The sequence below is a fragment of the Crotalus tigris genome, unplaced genomic scaffold, assembly GCF_016545835.1.
Source record: "Crotalus tigris isolate CLP2741 ecotype Arizona unplaced genomic scaffold, ASM1654583v1 scf7180000018016.4438896, whole genome shotgun sequence".
Taxonomy (NCBI): Eukaryota; Metazoa; Chordata; class Lepidosauria; order Squamata; family Viperidae; genus Crotalus; species Crotalus tigris.
The window spans coordinates 1844811-1867793 of record NW_024096778.1 but is presented as its reverse complement, the minus strand read 5'-3'; the positions used below and the strand labels follow the sequence as shown (position 1 = coordinate 1867793).

The following is a 22983-nucleotide window of genomic DNA, read 5'->3' as shown; positions in this document are numbered from 1 at the left end:
GAAATTTGGAAATATGTAGATAAGGTTTCCAAGCAATCCTTGTTGATCAGCCATTAGCATGCTTATGTTTTGTTTTCACATCCTGATGGAGATGCTGTTTGAATATTTATTCAGTTTGAAATAAAGTCACATTTGCATCAAAACACTTCCTATGTTCAAAGTTTTTCAACCGTTTTTTAATAGTTTTCCATTATCTGTTTTTGCAGTAAATTTAGTAGTGGAGGAGCGAACAAGACAGATGAAAATGAAAATGCACCGGTATAATCAGACAACAGGGTGTGGTTCTAGTCAAGAACTTGAACATGAGCAATATACTAAGGTAAATATCAAAATACAACACTTTGTTTCAAAAGTTGGAGAATTTACATAGATGTTAAAAATATGGCATAAAACAAAAATATTGAGGAGGAATACCTGATATCACTCCAAAGATGCTCTTTATTGGTTTAACTTAGGAAGCTACTGATACTATGTTATTTTACAGAAACCATATTATTATATCATTATTTCATTTGTGAATTTTTTTCAATGAGGGAGCACTTCTCACCTTTTTTTAAAAAAACTAATTGCATTAAAAGAATATATGAGATGGTTACATTTAAACATTCTTATTCTGGTTATGGAAAATAAAATTATTGCTTTGTTCCCCCTTCCCACCCATTAAAATAATAGAGAACATTAGTCATTAATCTTCATGTTGTGTCAATTAAAGTTAAAAAAACATCTTAAGGAGGATTTCTAAAACAAATCATTTTTGTCAAATTGGAGATCTTTCTCTAGGATTTGTAACTGAATCTGGGAGATATCCCTCTTTTTTTTAAAAAAAAAGTCTTTCTACACTTTGGAAACTTACATTTCAAGTAGTAATACAAGCCCTATGCAGGCAAGAAGCAATTGAGTAGCTCAGAAAAAGCGCTGAGCAAGTCATTCCCTCTTTAAGTCATTCCTTTTCGTTCTTCCCCATAATCTCTCACAACTGTTTTTGATGTACATAGTGTGACTGTTTACAGCAGAAAGCTTTTACTTATCTATAAAGACTTCCATGGATAATAAGCTCGTCACATACTATAGCATGAGTTGGCAGAAGGAAAGGATTCAATTTGCTATTCACATATTCAGTTGTATACTAAACAGTCAGATCAATCATATATAATAATTGTTTATTTACAAGCAGAAGTTTTTGTTTAAAGTGTGTGATTTTTGCTAGTGATTTTATTATCCAATAATTAGGATTTTCTAGAATAACTTACTGATTGCTAACAGGAGAAATTGAATCAATTTGTTAATGCAAGCACCACTTTTTATCTATTGTAGGCAATCTAGACAATAACCCTATCATGGGATTTATTTTTTAAAAAATGTTGTGCAATTTTTTGCAATTCCCTCAAAGATTTCAGATCAAAACATTATGGCAACTTAGGTATTGATAAATGTAATCTGCAGAACCCAGCATTTTCATCACGTGTTATGAGATTGTGATGCATGTTCTACCTATTATGTGTTTGTGTAGCAATGTGTGAAGAAAACAAGCACAGTTTGTATGATTATGTTGTACTGTCCTTTTTCTCCTTTGCTTTTTATTATTTGCTCCCCATCATTCAGAAATACCAAAAAATGGTATTTTAGGACCTTCTCTTTGCTTTTGTTTGTATTAGACAATTTGTCTCATTCTACTTTTTTTTATAGTTATATATAAAAGTCACTCCACTAAGTGTACTCCACTAAGCTAGTTAGGAACTGCTGCAGTGCTGAGAGTTTTGCTTACCTGTGTGAGACTTAGGGGGAGAGCAGAAAGCAATGCTTTTTAGTAATGTCACAAACCCCTGAGATAATATCCCTTCTCCTATATCCATATAGCTCCTTTTCTCTTGATATTTAGAAAGGCTATGAAAGCAGTGATGTTTAGAAGAAATTTTAATATGGTTATGGGTATTAGAATAATTAATAATAAATATAATAACAGTGGGAATATGGATTTTAACTGTTTTAACTAAAAACTGTTAAAAACTTTACTTTCCTTAAATTGGTTCTACTCTATGATTTTTCTGCTGGAAGCCACAATAAATTCTATATGTGCCCATATAGAAATCTAATAAATAATTATTAAATAGACAATTAAATTACAATAGTTTTTGGAAAGCAAAGATATTGGAAGAACAGATATTGTTATATTTCTTTTCTAGAATCTTTCCAGGTATTGATGTCAGGCTGATAGATCTGTAGTTTCCTGGATCCATTTTTTTTTTCCTTTTTTGAAGTTGGAAAAAAAATTATGGACCTATCAGCCTGACATCAATACCTGGGAGGATTCTGGAAAAGATAATCAAGCAACAAATATGCAAACGCTAGAGGCAAACAAAGTCATAAACAGAAGCCAACATGAGTTTGTCAAAAACAGATTGAGCCAAACAAATCTTACTGCATTCTTTGACAATGTGACAAAATTAATGGACCAGAGAAATGCTGTGAATATAATTTACTTAGACTTCAGTAAGGTATTTGATAAGCTAGACCAATGGTTCTTAACCTTTTTGAACAAATCGCCCCCTTGAGCCAATGAGGAAGTTGTCATCGCCCCTCTCCCCCAACATAACCTCTCAATCACAACCTAGGAAATAATTCTTCAATTTATGCAAACACTTTTTTTGTTTTCTTTAAAATTGTCATCAGGACATATCAATGCAAATAATTTATTTCCAGTCTTTTTCTCATATCTCCCATATTCTGGCTAATGGCACACCACTGTATGGGTAGAGACTGCTGCGCAACGCGCATGAAGATAAGCGATGCGTATTCACATATGTACGGTGTTCTGTACTGAAGCTAGCTGGAGGAACATTTAAAAACACAATTCAATCCACTAATAGTGAGTGATCTGATGTTTTTGTACAACAGATATACAGCCATTCACTGTACGAAAAAGTCTCAAAAGTGTCCCCAAAACTTCTTGCTCCATCGCCCCCATATCGCCCCCTTTTCGTTCCTTCATCCCCGCGTCGCCCCTTTTCGTTCCATCGTCCCCCTAAAAAATGAAATCGCCCCCTGGGGGGCGATATCGCCCAGGTTAAGAACCACTGAACTAGACCACAACCTACTACTAAATAAGATAATTAGCCCAGTGCCAGTGTAAGCATTTCCAAGGGCAGGGTAGTGGGGGAAAAAAGTTGTAAGATTTGCCTAACTTCCTGAATCCTTACCTGTTTGGGGTCATAACCTTGATGATACCGTAAAAGAAAAGAAATGTGAAGTAAAATCGGAAGCAGAGTCATAGTCATGTGATTTTTCTTTCAGTGACCATTTTGCTTAAATCCTGAGTTGCTGGTCACAATTTCAGTTACTAAAAAAGGATTACCTGTGACAATGTCACTTAGTCTAATATTCCAAACAGATTTCCACTTTGAAGTATTCATGAGAAAGATGTATTTAATATAAAATACCATATGTACAACATGCTTTTGTTTTCATATTTTGCTGGCTATTACAATTACTAGCATTGCTGTATGTAAATTATGGTTTTATAGCTTCATAAATTAATAGTAGACTTTCATACCTGTATGTCACGAAGTATTATTTGACATTTGGTCTATTTCACAGTTACTTGAAAACCATGAATTAACTGTAGCTATGTTGTGATAAGGGGTAATACCTCCATCCTCAATATTTGTACCGCCTGGTGCAATATTCATGTAAACATTTGTAGTACCATCCAGACATAGCTGCTTGGAATTCTTTATATCAGGGATGTCAAACTGCTGGCCTGCGTCCAGATGTGTCATGGTGAAATTGCGCCCATCCCATTGCCGGCAATAGAAAAAAAGTCACAATACATTGTGACACATCACGTGACATTGCAAGTTTGACACCCCTGCTTTATAATTATGCAATGTAACATCAACTTTTAGAGTAGATGATTATTTATAAAAATACATCTGTGATTTTGTTTAACATGTAATGCCTTTTATATGTTAACAAAATACAGTTAACAAAAGAAAGTTAACTGTGACAGCAGTGCAATGCATTTGAAAGAGGTGCTTCACAATGTTTGCAGTACAAATGAACCCCATTACTTTGAATCATTAAAGTTTTTATATATTTTTCAAATCTTGCACAACTGCTTCAAAATTGTATAGGGCTGCCTATCATTGCTTCCCCCACTTCTGAACCATGTAGCTTGCAAACTGCCTTTTTCAGCTTTATGGCTTATCGTATTGTGCAAATATACCATACTAAAAATTTCCCATTGAGGAAAACCAGAAAGTATCACCATGATTTTGGGGAGATCTTTTGGTGGATAGACTATAGGATATTGCCTCCACACAGTCTGCAATTTACTTGATTTTTTAATCTTTTAAAAAAGATTTATTTGATCTTTTTGTTATTACCTGAGTTTATTCGATCATTTGATGTGTAACAGAAAAAGGACCATTAGAGATTGAAAATTGGTCCAATACCTAATCTAATCGTAATGAAATAGTTCGAAGGTTGAAACTGTAAAGTGGGAATTTTATTAACAAGGGACAGATAGCAGAAACTTTGAAAGCCAGGAAACAAGCAGCTTTATACAGCTGATTCAGGCAGATGGGGGTTTTAAGCCTTGAGGGCAAGATTATAGGAGACTGCTAGCAGCAACGTGTTTATATATACAACTTCCTAATTTTGTGAAATAATTTTTTATAAATTTTTTATAAATAATTTTTGTGAAATATTTTTTTATTATTTTATAATAATTTTTATATGCTTCTTATGTAGTATTCATAATATAAAGCAGGGAGTTTAATTGTAAAATCAGGCATGAAACACTGGTACTGTAGATAGGTTTTGAAACTGAGCATAGCTTATAGATGATTTGATAAATTTTAGAAGGGTGTTGGGGATTTTTTTTTTGGTTTTTTTTTTTGGGATTTTCAAATATATATTTTTATAGCCAATGTACTACATTTATATTCTCAACTAGTTGTCCAAGCTGACAAATAGGGTGATTGAATTATTTATTGTTAAATTACTAAAATATCAATACTCAATGTATTTTCAGGTCATTCTGAAATGACCATTTTCAGGTCATTCTGAAGTGGTCATTTTAGTTGGATTGTGCTATCTGTTCCTTTCATTAAAAGCAGCACTAAAGAACAACAGAAATGCTAACAAGAAGCAGGGTTTTTTGTTCTAGTATCCTTATTTTGCTATAAACTTTCCATTTCCTGGTTGCTAAATAATACCGTATTTTCCGGGGTGTAAGACGACTTTCTAAACCATGAAAATCTTCTCAAAAGTCGGGGGTCGTCTTATACGCCCAGTCGTCTTATATGCCAGAAAATACGGTAGTTTTAAGAGTATCCACTAGAAATCAACAAAATCCATATGTGGACCATGGGCACTGATAGTAGTAAACACTCGTTGAAAATCAAATTTAGAGTAGAAACTTTGAAGAGATTGCATCATCATTTAGCAGCTCAGATTGTTACCCTTAATCATTTCAATACTCAACAATGCTAATACCGCCACCTTTTTTTCTTTTTAAAGCAACTTCTTGCTGAACATGAGAATGGCAAAATTATCTTTGGCTCCTTACCACAATGCTGCCTACCAGTCTTTTTTTTTTTTAAAGTCAGAGATAATGGGTGCATACAGAAACGATCAGAATCGTGGTCATTTGCAAATTAATATTTTTATTTACCCATTTTGAAGTTAATACTCTATTCTTACTGCTTACCTTCTCATAAACTGGTCCCTTAAACTTTATGAAATAGTGTATGCCCCTTTTTTTAATTACTGTACTACATAAAAGCAGCAGCAGCTCATTGGCAGCCTTCTGAAGTTGTGCCTCTCATAACGGGTGCTTGTAATGACATGACATTTTTGGTTTTGCATGCGTGTCAATGGACCTCACATTGTCTCTTCTCATCTTCAGTATAATATACAAACCGATCAGTACAGAAGTTGTGATAATGTCTCTGCCAAGTCCTCAGACAGTGATGTCAGTGATGTGTCAGCTATTTCCCGCACCAGCAGTGCCTCTCGCCTCAGCAGCACAAGCTTTATGTCAGAGCAATCCGAGCATCCAAGAGGCAGAATCAGGTGAGCTTTAAATCTTTAGCGTAATGTGCTGATTAAAACCGTATGTCTTTTTCCATACAAAGTACAATGATTTGCTAAACCCTATATTTTAGATTCACATAATTTTACAAAATGAACAGATTCCTCAACAACAGTAAACATTTGGTGAGATCAGACGAAGGAGCTCACCTCTCTTCATATGGTAAAGCAGTAGTTAGAAAAAGTCATTTTAGGCATGTGTCACAAATACAGATGTCCACAGGATATAGCATTACATCAAAACATATCAAGGGTTCAAAGAAAGTGCAGGAAAAAAACCCCTCTAATTTGCAAAGATCCTTTGAAATGTGCAGGAATTTCAAGCAGATGCTGTTAACTACCATCCAAGCAAGTTCAATATAGCTTGAACTCCAGCGAATGAAGTTTTTACACTTGCAGTATGATTTTTCCCTTTTATTTTTAATAATTGTTTAAAAGCAGGGCCACAGAAAAGAAAAGGAGAAGATGTGGGTGCTCCATTACTGCAGATTTTTTAAAGAAGAGATTGGACAACCATTTGACTGGAATGTTACAGGGTCTCCTGCTTGAGCAGCATGTTGGAATAGAAGACCTCAAATGTCCCTTCCAACTCTTTTATTCTGTTCAAGTAAAAAGTAAAAAAAAATATAGACATGATTTACAATCTATATAAAGTCAAATAAGAATTTTTGAAGTAATGTTAGATTTGTGTTGAAAATAAAACTGATCTTACATCAGTTTAACATATCAGAACCATTACTAAAATCAAGCCAGTATTTAATAATTAATAGTCAGTGTACAAAGCATCCCTTAAAATTAACAAGAGTTTTATTTCATATAAAAAGCCTGTAGCAATAGCAAGCACTTAGACTTATATACCGCTTCATAATGCTTTATAGCCCTCTCTAAGCGGTTTACAGAGTCAGCATATTGCCCCCCCCCCAACAATCTGAGTCAAATTTGAGCTGGTGAGACTCGAACTGCCAAACTGATGGCAGCCTGGAGTCAGAGAAGTAGCCTGCAGTATTGCATTGTAACCACTGTATCTGTCCTTATTTAATGAAGCAATCATAATCAAATAGCAGTCTGGACATTTAAGTTGCTTTACGAAATACTTCTTCTGCATCATATCTTTGAAATCCTTAAAACATAAGTCTAGTTGTATGGTAATTTCCTGTGAGCAACACAAAATCAGTTAAAGTATTTGGTTGTGGTATGTTATTCAGATATTTTTCAAATTTTTAAGGATACTTGACTCTGTAACAGTTCTGGGCAGTATACAATCTTAAAAATGAATCCACAAGAATAAACCAACATGTTCTTAACATAGAACTTCTCCATCAGAAGCTTATGTAATGTAAACTGAGGCCTGAGAAAGCACTAGGTTTTAAAGCTTATTTGAATAAGACTAGGACAGGAGCCACACAAATCTCTGGAAAGATGCTGTTCCAAAGTATAGTGAGCACATAAAAATAGACTTACTTCTTGGGTCCCATGAGATTGCATTGTTTAATTGATGGGACCCAGAAGATGACAACTCTTTCAGATTAAACAGGATAGACAGGCATCACAGGAGACAGACAGTAGCCAGGCCCTACACAATGAAGGAGTTTATAAGCATCTCAAATTGCTCCGAACCTGTTAGCTAGTGTAAAAGAACATAGGTGTTACATGGGCATATTATGCATGCTTATGACTGCCCATGTTTTCTGGATTAGCTGCAGCTTCCAAGTGACCTTCAAAGGTAGGTCCACGTAGAGTGCATTGCAGCAAGCCCCACAGAAAGCAATCAAAGCAAGCCTTCCAGTGATAGGGAGTGACTGTCCAGCAGGTTCAGAATACTTCCCAGTTCAGAAATGGGCACAACTGGCATATATTGAACCTGTACAAAGACCTATCTGGACACAACTGCCATCTGTTCCTCAAGCCAGAGCTATAAGTCCAGAAAAAAATACATAATCTACATTTTCAACTGCTTCAGAATGTTCACATGTAGACTGTAAAGTAACTTTGGGTTTACAGACATATGAGTGACTATTTCAGTGTTTGATACATTCACATAAACAATATATGATAAGATAAAGGGCAAGTCTTATGGGTAAAACACAACTTGTTTAACTTTCTAGGAAAATATGAACCAGATTCTCTTCTCCCCCCCCAAAAAAACACACACACACACACAAAGAAAATCCTTTAATCAACCATTTTCTTTTTAATCTATCCAATTCTTTTATTTTGGGAGAAGATGGCATAGAAATATTACTTAAGGATGGTAAAGAAGAAATCTGTAGGAATTTTCTGTTACCTTCAACAAATCTCAGGCATATGATCTAGTATTCCATTGTTCTGTTTCCCTCTACAGTAGTTTGAGAATCTGAGTTGAAAAAGCAAATTCAGAAGAGAATTATAGGTTACAGACATCTCTTGAATTAATGCAAAAAAGTATTTCATAGCCTACAGGAATTTAATTAATATAGACAAAACATAAATATCTGATTTATTTTTAGAAACCCATTGAAAAAGTATAATCCTATGCAGGTGTTTTCATAAGTATGTCCATCAAGTTTGATTGGAATTATTCCAAGTAAAGTGTTGCAATAATGTTCCTGAATGAACAGTTGTATTTCTTTTTTAAGACACTAAGCAATAGCATTGCTTGCTATTCAAATGTATTTCTCAGCAATAAGATTTTTAATATATATACTATGTGACAGAGTTACCCTATCTTAAAATTACAATTCTTAGGTATAAGAATTACAGTTTAGCAAGCCAAATAGTAGTCTGCTTTATTTCTGTACAAGGGTACAAAACACCCTAATAGTTTTTGATAAATTTGGAACTTTTTTTGTTATCTGACTTCAACTGTGTGAGAGTGCGACTACTTTTCTTGAAGAGTCCTTCTTTATTTAACTGATTAAATAGCACTGAACAAAGATTTATAAATTATGAAACCAGAAAGAAAAAATAAAATTTCCCTTAAAACCAGTAAACCTAGCCCTTCTTGCATTTAAGATAATCTTGGATTAATCATTAAACAAACAAACAAACAAAAACATATGCTTATGGCACCAAGGGAAGGGTTATTTCTCTTAGCTATCTTTGGGAGGGCGATTAAAAATAGTTAGTTAGCAAAAAAAATTGTATCTCCATTTTCCCCTTACAATAATTTTATTAAAAATGCATTAAGAAGCATTGAAATTTGCATTTTTTTCTGTTGCCCTAGTTATAATAAAAAGAAATTCTATTATTTATGGCTGTGTAGTGTGAATTAAAAAAAGTTTAATATAGTTCTGGTGTCTTGCCTGGGAGATGACTAGGAAGAAAACTGAATTTTTAACCTCCTGTTTCACCTTCAACTTTTATTGAGTTTTAATGTTTTGTTAATTAAACAATGGAAGGGCCAAAGGGTTTTATTGTTGGGCTGTGCTTAGGGCATCAATTGCTCACAAGCCTGCTTTCAGATAACGTGATTTTGCAATCATATGTTTTCAGTGGTTTAGTTTTCCCTCTTTCTTTTGTTAAATTTACACGCAAAGCTAGACATTGCACAAGGAGAGATGTGTTAATTTATTGGAGCCACCAATCAATAGTCTAAGCCCCTTTTTTTGACTAACAACTTTTCCTAAAAGGCATAAGCTTTTGTAAGCTGCAGCTCATTTTGTCAGGTGGAGTGGTTAACCCAATATTTCACAACCTCAGCAACTTCAAGATGTGCAGAGTTCTCCAGCCAGCCCCTTGAAGAGTTGAAGTCTACACCTTTGAAATTGCTGAGTTTCAGAAATGGTTAAGCCAATACACTCAGTGTTTGTCAACCTTGACAATTTTAAGGCATGTGGACTTCAACTCCCAGAATTCCACAGCCAGCAATGCTGGCTGTGGAATTCTGGGAGTTGAAGTCCACATGCCTTAAAATTGTCAAGGTTGACAAACACTGCAATACAGGATTTGAAAAAGGGATAAGATAAATTGTTGTTGGTGGGGAGATAAAGCTTGGCTATGCAGATGGAGGTGACATATGGGACAGATAACAAGTACCTCATAATTCCTTTTTTTCATTTTGAGTTATCTACATTTAATTTTGCATGCCTGCATGTTGTGACTATGGGAAGATCAAAATCCTTAGAGAACTGCAAAGTTGATGGCAAAAAAGACAGGAGGATTTCGTGGGAGTTAGATGACAAGACGGGGCACAGTGGGAAAAAAAAGATGAGAAGGCATACTGTTGCTGATGTGAGGTAAAGGCTAGCTTCTTTCCCTTGTGAATTTGTACCTGTAACCCAAGATGTCATGATTTCATTAGTTTGGAAGAATGACATATGTTTCAACTGATGTTTATGCATTGCTTGGTTGTTATTCTGAATAACCAAAGGTATTTTTTAAAAATCAAACATCTCACAGCTCTTTTTCTCCCTCCCATCACCAGGAGTCAAAATTTTACAGTAACACATTTAATAACTAATAATTTCCTCTATTTTATTTCAGTCAAAATCTATGGTTTAGAGGAGACAACTCATATCTTTCACCATTTTCATAATATTTAGTACTATATTGTTATTTCATAATGTTTAGAATCAAGGCAATTCTAACTGTAAAACAATTTACATATCATAACTGATAGAGCACAAACACATGATAAACAAAAACTGATTGCGTATCTTTGTTAAATATCAAGTGACTCTTTTTGGTCTGGCCAAGCTGGAAGAGCAACATTATATCTTACATGAAAGTGCCTTTTCTGTAAGGAATAAACACACACACATTCAGTACGTAAGTCTGAATATATTCTAGTCTGCATACTTAAAACCCAGTGCTACTGAGAGAAGAATTATTGGAGATAGGATTAAGTGACCACATCCTTTAAATGTTATTTCTTTGGACTTCCACCCTCATTTAAGCTGTGAGGTGAGTTTCCCTTTTTCTTGAAGGATTTGTTGGTGGTCAGATACTAACAAAGAGACATCTTCAGGAGATTTGGAGAAGAATTCTCGAGAGACATCACCAACTGGTGAGATAGGTACCATTATAATGTATAATATAGGGAGCTAGTTTGCAGATGTCTATAATAGTGGGATGGTGTGGTAGTTAAGGCATAGGAACCGGGAGGATTGCATCTCTTAGGGATGAAACCAGAAAGGTGACTTCGTGCCAGTCACTGACTCTCATCTCAACCCACTTTCACAGGGTTGTAGTTGTGGGGAAATAGGAAGCTATACTTTAAGTATGCTCTGCTGCCTTGTCCCCCCTCCCCACATAGACCATTTATTAGATAAAAATCTAATAATAATCATTGAAGCAAAGAATGTGCCTACTACCTGGTACTACCTTACTCATTTCACTAGAATGTTTTTCAGTTAAGACACCATGCTAGAAAGCAGGAGACTCTGAGTTCTAGCCTTGCCTTAGGCATGAAAGCCAGCTGGGTGATCTTGGCCAGTCATTTTTTCTCAGCTCAACTCATCTCACAGGATGGTTGTTATGGGGAAAATAAGAGGAAGAAGTCTTAGGTACATTTGCCACCTTCAGGTATTTATGAAAATAATAAAGCCAATTTAAAAACAAATAAATAACACTTCTAGACAGCAAAAATTGTGGTTGGCCATGACACATTTTTGTTTGGAAGAATGCCTAGAAAATGACAAAGTATAAATGAAATAGTGGAATGTTAGCATGCGATGGAACGGTTTAGAATGTTAAAGCAGGAATAACTTTACTAAATCCTCCAGTAAAATGTTGATGACTGGCCATGTCATCCATGGCAGCCATTTGCGAAAGTGCCCAGGGCCAAAAAGGTTATGACACATAATATGTCTACCGTTATTTGGTACACTATCATGTTCATTATTCTTCATGTTGAGTAGCTATTTATAATATTCAGCAGTTTATGTGTTCTTCACCACTTGATTATAGGGTGAATCTCAAATTACTCTCCTTTCCAATAAAGAAAGATGACAGGAGTGAAGTTTTATTACTGGACAGTTCTGATCAATGCAATTGAAGTCTTCATTTGGTTTAAAATTAAATAGTTTTTGTTTACATCCTACTCTTATAAATATTTACTGATAATTAAGTTTCACTGAACAGAACCTGTTTGTAAGAAAACTTGTATAGGATCGTAATGTTAATTAGTTTGTAAAAAGACTATTTTTTCTTTTCAAGATAAGAATGTGATTGACTGAAAGGACCATTGAGGACATTCTGAAGTAACACTTAAATATGGGACACTTGGAATAACAGGGTAGTTTATTTTTAGAAATATGATGTTCCTCATTAAATAGAGATGATTATCTTTCTCTTTGGTCCAGGACTTCTGCTTGCCCTGAAATTAATATTCATGAGCCACCTCCTTGTAAAGAGATCCATAGACACTCAGATTTACAGTAGTAGGTATTTAATGGAGAAAGCAGACAGCATTCATGAAATCTGTCAACAAACCACAATAAGGAAACCTATCTATGGTCCAAAAAGAAGCCCATGAGCTATCAATAATTTATTATTGTACTGAAGAATTATATGAAATAGGGACAATCTATCTGAATGAAATTATCAAAGATTCCATGCTAAGAGATCAACAAGATCGAAAAATAGTGACTCACATCTTGTGCAGAAGCATCTGTGCTGCTGGCCTTCATTTCAAAAAAAGATGTATTTTCATAGAGTGCATAGGTGAGTCATTTTACAAAACAGATATTAAATGTGTAAGTTTATTTGGCAAACTAAAATTATACAGCCTTCAATGTGATGTTTGTTATGTATTAAACTGAATCTGAGGGGAGGAGTGTTGTCATATGCTTATTTGTATGCATATAATTGAACTACATGTTGAAAGATTATTTTGAGAAACTTAGAATGACCAATTTATATTATTTTAACATGCTGCTCAATTTGAATCCCACAATAAGTAAAGTATGCCTTTTTATTTCCATTGTTGCATCACATCATTGAAATAAAACACTGATGATTACAGTGAAGTGTAGCTTGCTTGTGCCATCAAAATATACAATGTTGATTGTTTGAATAGCTCAGCTTTTGATAGGACCACATTAATTCTTTTAGTTAATTTGTATTTATCTCTCAATGATGATGGGATTCTTCTAATGAGAAATAGATGATTTTAAGAATAATTTAAATCCATCAGAAAGATCTAAATTTGCTTTAGGGTTCCTCAAAAATCTGGATATGAATCTTGATAGAAGCTTGATATTTTGTTTTTGAGCTCTAGATGTCCCTATTTCACATACAAATTCTGAAATTCTTTTCAGAACTAAGTGGCAGTTATTCAGCAATTCTTTATTTAATCCTAAAATAGAAAGCTAATTTAAGTTTATAAATGCCCCAAGGGCTGCCTTCTTTTTGAGATATTCCTGTGAAATATTTTTTGAAACCTTCAGTTTTCAAAGGTTAATTGTCCTGCAGGCTAAGTAGGCTAATAGGATTGCTCCATTATTGGGAGGGGGGAGACACTGTCCAATAGCCATACAGGGTTACCACAAGGTTTTCTGGGTTGCGGTGTAGTAAAACTTTCACTTGATTCAGATAGGCTCAGTCAAATCACGGTATCTCTCAATTACCAGGAAAAAAAAAATCACTCCCCCAAGTTTAGCTTTGATGCTCATTAGTGATCACTGGAAGCTTCTGTAATCTTCCCTTCCCTTAGAATTTAAGTGTAGAGATGAAGCACCGGTGGTTGATGGCCCATGATGAGGAAGGCCTTAGAAGACAGGTGCATCAAGGATGCTGGGAAATGTAATTTTCCAAGGCATCTCAGTACCTAGTATAGATTTTAGTAAACTGCTTATCTCAGAACTATTGTATCAAGGATTATGATTTCTTATCCCTTTAATAAGAGATTTGGGACATGTAATTATCAGAATGTTTGACAACAATCACAGTGACATATCACTAGGATTTTCTTATCTTAATTATTTCTAATATTGTAATGGAAATCTATACTGTATAGTTTGGAGTAATAGTTAAGGCACCAAGCTAGAAGCTGGAATATTGTGAATTCTAGTCTTCCCCAAAAAATTATGTTATGTGTCTATCCTGCATCCTAATCCTTGTGTAATTAATAATTGTGATACATTCAAAACAATAGCAGTAAAGCAAAGAGCTTCACTATTTATTTCAAGAACAAATGTGTGTAATGAATGACTTTTTTGTTTTCCCAGGGTTGAGGATTTAATTCATTTTGTTTCTTACTTATCTAGTTTTATTCTGATAAAAGGTGGTTATGGTTAAGAATAAATACTAAGATGATTTCTTCATAATTACCTATTTTTAAATGAAATCCACCAAAAACTATAGCTGACTAACTCCACTGATATCAAATTTTCAGGGGAGTAGATCTCAAGAAAGATTCATCTTTGAGCATTTGAGAATGGAAAATTAAAATAGTCGCTCAATAATAGACATGGCTAATATTGTAATTAATTTGTTTCACAACAAAAAAATTAGATTTATCATGTATAAGATTTGTGTCCTGCCCTTGATGTTAAGGAAAGAACTGACTTTTTTTTCTTGTTTTGGGATGATGGTCGTGATGATAATATTGTGGCTGCTATTATAAAAACCAATCTACATTTTTCATCTTTGGGGTTCCTATGTTAGAATAGGAAATTCTTATATAAAGTAGGGTAGCTGTGATAGAAAAATCTAACCCTAACCAGAGTAAAATTGATTTGTAATGGTTAAAATTTGGTGGCAAAAAAAAAAGATCACATCAGAATTGCTCAAACAATAGTCCTTTATTATCTTGTATTTTAGTCTTTTGTTTCTTACTTCATTGCCAGTCTTCTTTCAGTGCCAGTCATGTTTTCTGTTTCTGTGTAATAAATCCTTTCTTTACTCAATTTAACAATCCACAACATGTGCGCATTGCAACACATGCAATAATCCACTGACTGCTTGATAACAGGCAGTTTGGCTGCAAGATGTTTTTTCCAAGGAGAAAAAAACAGGAAGAAAGAAGTAGATCCAGAAAAAATAACATCAATTTATTTCAAAAGAGAATTAAGCATTGTCCCATGTAAATAAATCTCTATACCACTGAAAATTCTCCTGTCCTTTTATTTGTAATTTTCAATTAGGCAAAATGGTGCATGCTAGGGCAGAATTTTTGAAGGTACCTCAAATGCATTAAAAGAATGCAAACAAGAGATCCATTTCTCCTGTGGAATTGAAATTTCAAGTTATCTTCAGACTAGTTGTATTTGTAAACTTGTGGCCACTGCAGCGCTGCTGTCGTCAGCCATAGTCACACAATTGTGATTTTTGACGCTCCCCATCAACTTCCCACAAGCAATATCAATGTAGAAGCTGGCAGGAAATTAGAAGTTGCTCCCACTTCCATTAATTTTTGCCCAATCATGGTTGTTCTATTTTTGGTATTCCTCAGGTATTTTTTTTTACAATTTCACCTTTCTCTAGTTTAACTCTCAGATGGAAGTTCTATTAATTTAATAGGTTCTAATTCTGAATATGCATGTAAAGAATTGTATGATAAGGTACAATTATATAGTATATTAATAGCTACAAATGTCATGTCAAAATTGGCTGCCCTTATTTCACATAGTTAAAAAAATCATTTGGGCAATGTGGAACAGTTCCTTAGGGTTTTCAGATTTCTGCATATTGGATTAAACAAAATATTCTCAAAGAAAATGTCCTTGGTTTCACATAATGGCATAAGATTGAACTTTCTTTTCCAATGTTTGTAAACTAATGTTGTCATTTAAATAATACTTTAGTGACTAATCAGTTTTTCAGGTTGTTTTCAGGTTCATATTCCAGTTAAATGAAGGAATTTGGAAAAGTATCTCTTTTCATTTCCCCCAATATAACTTTATCAGAGAACTTTATTTAGATTGTACATTATATTCCCTTAGAATTTTGTTTCAAACAAGAGATCTGGGTGGATGGCAAGTTTGTTTACTCCCAAACTCTGTGTCCCATTTTATACAGATTTAATGGGAGGAATGATAGATCATAATTATAGCATAGCATAGTATTTTAAATCTTTCACTTTGAAAGTTCTTATCAGGAAAAATCATGACCTTTCACACTACAACTGGGATATAAGAATATAATTAAATTAATAAATGGAAATGGAAACTGAGGGATTGTTTTAATTAGCTGATTGGAGAAGGGGGGACATTACTTTTAAGAACTAGCATTTGAAAGTATCAAAGAAGTTTGAAAGTATTCTTATCAAGGTTTAGGCAGAAGTTAAACCAATGTTATTAGAAAACACTAGTGTGTTTTAAACTCATAATTTAAATGTATATGTATGTTTTTATTTTGAAAATATAGTACGTTTACTCCTAAAATGCAAGGCGGAAGGATGGGGACTTCAGGGAGAATCATCACAAAGAGCACAAGTGTGAGTGGAGAAGTATATAAGCTGGAACAGAATGATGGGAGTCAATCAGATACCGCAGTTGGGACAGTTGGAACAGGTGGGAAGAAGAGAAGATCAAGCCTTAGTGCCAAAGTAGTTGCCATGGTATCTCGCAGAAGCAGAAGCACATCCCAGCTTAGTCAAACAGGTGAGTGAGATAAATAAATGTAGCAGGATGATAGAGGTATCTGAGAAGAAGCTGTTTTCTTGTGGGCCTGTCACTAGTGACAACTGTGAAATATTGTAAAATAAGCACTCTGGAATTTTGTTTTGCCCATTATGATGTACTTTGACCTGAATATATATATATAAGAGCTCAGTCAAGCAAACTAATAAGAATATAGCATGATGCTATGTAACATGCTTTTAAAGTTTTTTTTTCTCGAGGTACTTTAGAAACCATAAAAGCTTCATTTCTATAGCCTAAAGAAAGAACAGGGGTACTATAGAGAGAGGGAACAGTGCTTTAAGGTTCACAGCTCTCTTCAAATCCATGAATCCATTCCTCATTCTGATAAGTGTAGCTCTCCTTAGCTGATGCTTAAGAAAGAAAAGAAAGAAGAAAATTTTGATTTAAATATAGGGTTTAGTCACATTTATAGGAGGTGATTTCATCGTCAAGATTATCACAGTCTGCAGGTATGTCAAATATTTCTGATTGGATTATCTTACTTTATCCTGCCTTTTTTAAAAAAAATGATTAATTAATTGACCCTTTTTCCACCTCATTAGCACTGATAAGGTAAACAGAATTCAGCTGCCTAAATAACCCAGGATAGTTTATATATACTTGGTTTTCAAATAAATCTTCAGATGAAAATGCGTAAGTGTATAGTATGTGTCAATCTATTGTACAGTAAATATCTGGAATTAATAATATTCAAAGTCATTTTATGTGACATATTTGCCCGAGCAAGATTTTTGAAGAAAATGGTCCTAATTTGTTTTGGGCAGTACTTCTTAAACAGTATTTCAATCCCAGTCAATGTGGCAGCGTGAACATGATCTCTTCTGATACCTAGATTTCTAACTGAATGCTCATATCAGAAATAGTTTGCAAAATTAACTCTACTCATTTTAGGTCTTCTGAATAGAGCTATGATTAAATGCGCTTTTCTATTTATCAAACAGGCACCCCAGAGCTTCGGAGTACTTTGCGTCTCTCACAAATCAATGTTGAGTTTTACCTCTTACAAGAATGGGGCCATCAGACATTAAGTGTATTATCTCATTTATTTCAATAGGTTTTACTTCCAAATAAAAATGCTTCAGACTTGTACCTTAAACGAGAGCCTCTCCATTGTGTTGATTTCCTACATTCACTCTCTTGATTAAAGTGTTACATGAAGAACGAAGACACCCTGGTCGTTCTTGTCTGTACTCATATGTATAAAAGATATGGTTAGCCTCAGTTGTGGATATTTAACTCTATATTCTATTGTAATAAAACTTATTGTGATGAAGATTATGTTATCCATAAAAATATGTTCTATTGAAAATAGATTGGGTTACTTTAAGGATTCATAGTTTACATAAACATTCAATGTATTCTTAATTGATACTGGTATATGTTTTGGGTTTTTTATATAGTACAACACTAGCAAAGACTGCTGTGTTAAGCAATGTTGGATCATATATATATTTGTCAGAAAATAGTTAACAATGAAGTTTTGGCTCAGCTTGGCAGCTGACATTACTTTTACTCTCACTATAATTGTTTTGTTCTTTATTTTCTATGAAGAGACAAGAATTAATATAATCTATGAATGGAATAAAATAACTCCTGTTTCAACAGAGTGATGGATGTATGATAGATGTACATTGTTTGTGTAGTCATTTTAGTTCAGTGTATTCAGAGACTTTTTCCTTCCTTCCTTCCTTCCTTCCTTCCTTCCTTCCATTAATTCTTAGCTTTGTCTTCTTTTTTTTTAATTGATGTGTTGACTGCCAAACACAATTTTAGTATAGTAGAATTATTATGGTTCCTTTCATTTTCAGGGAAGGGGGGATTTGCAACTTTCAATGAATTAATGAATATTGTATTAAATAAGAACTTGTGAGGCGGTTTCTTTGTGTGCCTTGCTACTGGATGACAAAGCCATTCATTGCACATGGGGCTTCTGCTGGCAGTTCTGAACAATGCCATACTTCTCTTGATAGGGTCATATTTTAAATAGCTGTAATAATAGTTGTGTTAGAATTGTGGATACAGTTTACGATGTTATTAGCCATTGCTAATGTGATTTTGTATGTGTTTTGTCAAGACAAATGAATATTTTATGAAGATATAAATTGCTATAATATAATCTGGGAAAAATGAACAGGTGTATTCATGGTTATAAATGTTCACATTATTCTGATTTCTCTACTCATTTCACTTCACTAATAGCCTTCTACATTCAGATTACTTAATGAAGTGGTTTTTTCATATGTAAAATGACTGTTCTCATGAAGTGTTTATATCAATTTCCTTTGTCCTACACTCTAGCTCACAAACTGATGAAATCTGCAGTGAAGAAGTATGATATGTGAACAATGCATGTGCATTTTATATAAAAGCTTCGGAACTAGATTTACCAAGCTATTACCAAGTCCATTCTATGTTTTACATTTGTATGTAATTTTTATATTCAATTACCTGGGTATCATTAAATGTAACCCTTTTACATTCAATGAGCTGCTTATATAACTTATATAGGGCTTATTTACAAGCAAATGTTAAGGGACAATATGGATGTACTCCATTCATGGAAAGAACTTGATATAAACTAAGGCTCAAGCATATTTATAACTTTTCCTAGTATGGATTGGATTTTGCTCATAAGTAAAACTACCTCAGATCTGAGCTGCAGCCATCAGGGATACAGAAACCTTACTTGTTAAGGATTCAGAGCCCTTTTCATTATAATGCAGGAGATCTGACTCCGTGTTTTAATGTTTCACTTTAGGTGATTTGTGGTGTTCTTCCTTGAATTGCTTCATTTGTTCAACTATTTATATAACAGATATAAACAATTGCTCTCTGCCTGTCAGGAATTAGTTGGTATTATAAAACCAAGAGCAGTGCTGGAGAATTGGCAACATCATGATCATCCCCTTGAGCTCTGAAGATGGGGGATGTGGAGCAATATTTTAAAAACTGATTTTCAGGGTTGTGCTCTTATGCTTTCTGTTGATTGCTGCAGGGGGTGAGTTTCTTTAAAGATGCTGCCCAATAAATCTTTCTTCTTCGATTTCTTAGTTGTATCATCCTTTTATGATTCTTCCAGAAATGGGCATGGGGTCTTCTTGAATAAAATGAAGATGACCTCTGCAAAAAGTCATGAAATGCTCAGGATGTAAGAAATGGGTGTCCTTGCTGAGAGGTTAGGACACACCACATGGTTACCAGCAGGTGTTTGTTGTAAAGAGCTAGCACAGCAGGTTCTTAGCATTGGTATGCTACTTTCCAAAAAAGCCAATAGTATATGGTTGTGTAAGGTAGAAACAATCTTGCTTATGATCTCCTGACCATTTTTGCTTTCAGAGGAGCAAACAGACACAGATAACAAAAACTAATGGCAGATTATATCTGTGTGAATGTGGGTGTGGGTGCACATTTATGAAAGGGCACTTGAGAACCTACATTTGATTTTCCATCCAGATTTTTGAAGGTTTATGATATATTTCCTACTGAAGATTTACTAATGTAGACAATATTTAACTTTGCTTATGCTTAAGATATGTTTGTATAATATGTATGCTATATAAGTCTGTTTTCCGTCAAAGGTATAATCAGTTTTAATAGAATAGAATGACAGAGTTGGAAGGGACCGTGGAGGTCTTCTAGTCCAATCCCCTGTTCAGGCAGGAAACCCTACACCATTGCAGACAAACAATTGTCCAGTCTCTTCTTAAAAACTTCCAGTGTTGAAGCATTCATAACTTCTGGAGGCAAGTTGTTCCATTGATTAATTGTTCTAACTGTCAGGAAATTTCTCCTTAGTTCTAGGTTGCTTCTCTCCTTGATTAGATTCTATCCATTGCTTCTTATCTTGCCCTCGGGTACTTTGGAGAATAGGTTGACCTCCTCTTCTTTGTGGCAACCCCTGAGATATTGGAACACTGCTATCATATCATAATCCTTTTCATTAAACTAGACATACCCAGTTCCAGCAACCATTCTGTCCCCTAATCATCTTTATTGCTCTTCTCTGTACTCTTTCTAGAATCTTAACATCTTTTTTACATTGCGGCTCCCACGTGTGCTCTTACGAAGGCATTATAAAGTAGTATTAATACTTCACGTGATGTTGATTCTATCCCTCTGTTAATGCAGCCTAGAACTGTGTTGGCTTTTTTGGCAGCTGCAGCACACTGCTGGCTCATATTTAAGTGATTGTCCACTAGGACTCCAAGATCTCTCTCACAGTTAATGTTAAATCAATTAGTAAAATAACTGAATGTTAGGAAAAATGTTTAAAGTGTGTTAGTAGTAATTAGTAAATTAGTAATTAGTAAATTATAGTAGTAGATAAAACTTCACTTTTCGTGGTTTGTTGTTTAAATTGCTGCGATCTGGTAAATTGAATGTTTAAAAAAATGACTATATTCTTCAGAGATGCATCTTCAGAAAAAAAAAATGTTTAGGAGATAATCATCTCAACAATCCTTGAATGCCCTGTTTCTTAAAAAAAGAAACACTAAAGAAGCATGTTGTTTCTTTGTAAGGATGGCTTTGCTGTATTACCTATTGTAAATTGCTTTTCCAGTAATGGAAAGATGCCCTTTGGATAGTAACATAAAAGTTGCACTTTTGCTTGATCTGCTATCTTATTTTTGACATGAAGCAATATGCTGAATGAGGACAGTCATTCCTGAGACTGAGTGCAGGTCATTTCAAGAGAAATTATGCTATAATGCATCTTTCAAATAGATAATGGAATAGACTATACAAATTTGAGTATAGTTCACTGGTCCCTCTTTAGAACCTTCCTTCCATCCAACAGAGAGACTAGAATGGGATGGGGGAGGGGGGAGAGATTTTTTTTTTCTCCCTCTTAAATATAAGTGGGTTGTTTAGAGGCTATGACAAATATGTCTTTCATGAGAGATGCCCTTGAGTGATAGATCAGGAGTGCACAGCTTTTCCCAGATATAAGAATGGCAGGCTGGAGGTTATATTTCTAAACATGATAGATGGATACTGGATAAACATTAAACATGGTTTAATTTTCTTTACATTTACACTAAATGCAAGTAAGAGAATAATTCATCAATTGTATATTTAATTTGTCCTTTTGTCAATTAAAAAATAGAAATTAACCATGTATACGGGACTGCTTCCAAGATTTTTGAGAAGTGATACAGTTTATTGATTGATGGAGTTACACATGCTCTGATGACATTGATTCTTCTGCCTTTTAACACCTCTGGATTAAATATTTCAATGGTTTTCTTCCTTCCACTTTAGTTAGAAGTTTTAAGTTATATGCAAAATGATCAGATTTGTAAAGTTTGTCTACTTTTCTGTTTTCAGTGAAAAAAAAATACACCCTTATGAATGCATTTCTTTTACAACTGGTCATTTTTATCTCCAGTATTTCAACTGTGCTTTCATCAATAATATCTTAAAACTCAGACTTTTTTATGTATCCATAATCATTTATATATTCAAAATATATTTATAAATTAATTTGTTTTTTGTTTCCCAAAGCAGCTCTTTTACCTGAATACTTGTTTTAAAATCATGTATCAGAATCTTTTATATGAAATATGAATCCTTAATTTTTCTTACTTTAACACTTTTCTGTACAAATGGTTTGTTGAACCTTTTCAATATATGTGTGTAGAATAGTACCACAAGTTCCAATTGAATGATTTCTGTTTAAAACCTTAATCTTATCTCTCCTTCAAAAGAAAAAAGAAAAATTGCCATGGGAACATAGCCCATTGCAGAGTCCTGGCTATTATGAAGTCAATGTGTTATGTAAACAAAAGTGTACAAGTATCCCAAATGTCTATTTGAAATAGGAAAATCAAACATTGTCTACTTCTCAAGAGCATTGCTATTTCTGATCAACAAAAAACAAAGTTATAAAGTACTTATAAACTTGGATTTCAAAAAAACAAATCGGTTGAATTATTTAACCTTTCTAGAACATTAGTCAGTATATTGACTAAACATTTCCTTTATCTAATCATTGAAGGACAGTTCACTCCACATCCATTATAAGCCTGTCACTTACTCTCTAGTTTCAAAGATGTACGATCAGACATTTCTGGCAGATAGTTCATTTTGTGTAACTCATATACTAGAGATGCCTAGAAAACAGCCATGCTCGGTAGAGGTTTAAACTTTTTAATTCCTGTTTCACATTTGAAATTGTGTGTGTTTAAATACTGACATGCTTTAGAGTTCTCAGCCGCAAAACGTGGTTTAAGTGTAACCTTACTTAAGCCTTATTGTCTTTATATACTCTGCAATAGATCTTCAGGAATATGTTAATTTATCAAGATCTATGTTTCTTACAGTG

General features: G+C 34.1%; 1 protein-coding gene across 50 annotated transcripts in view; it reads left to right on the top strand.

The window, feature by feature from the left end:
* Nucleotides 1–22983, top strand: part of RIMS1 (regulating synaptic membrane exocytosis 1) — a 262195-nt gene that overhangs the window by 228368 nt on the left and 10844 nt on the right. For 30 of the 50 annotated variants that reach the window (XM_039346652.1, XM_039346655.1, XM_039346651.1 and 27 more), the window contains 4 exons: nucleotides 207–319; nucleotides 5909–6075; nucleotides 10182–10307; nucleotides 16381–16616. The exons of 5 other annotated variants lie outside the window; for them this stretch is intronic. In XM_039346652.1, coding sequence (XP_039202586.1) covers nucleotides 207–319; nucleotides 5909–6075; nucleotides 10182–10307; nucleotides 16381–16616 — 642 coding nt within the window. 15 more of the 50 variants (XM_039346675.1, XM_039346686.1, XM_039346685.1 and 12 more) reach the window with 3 other exon arrangements.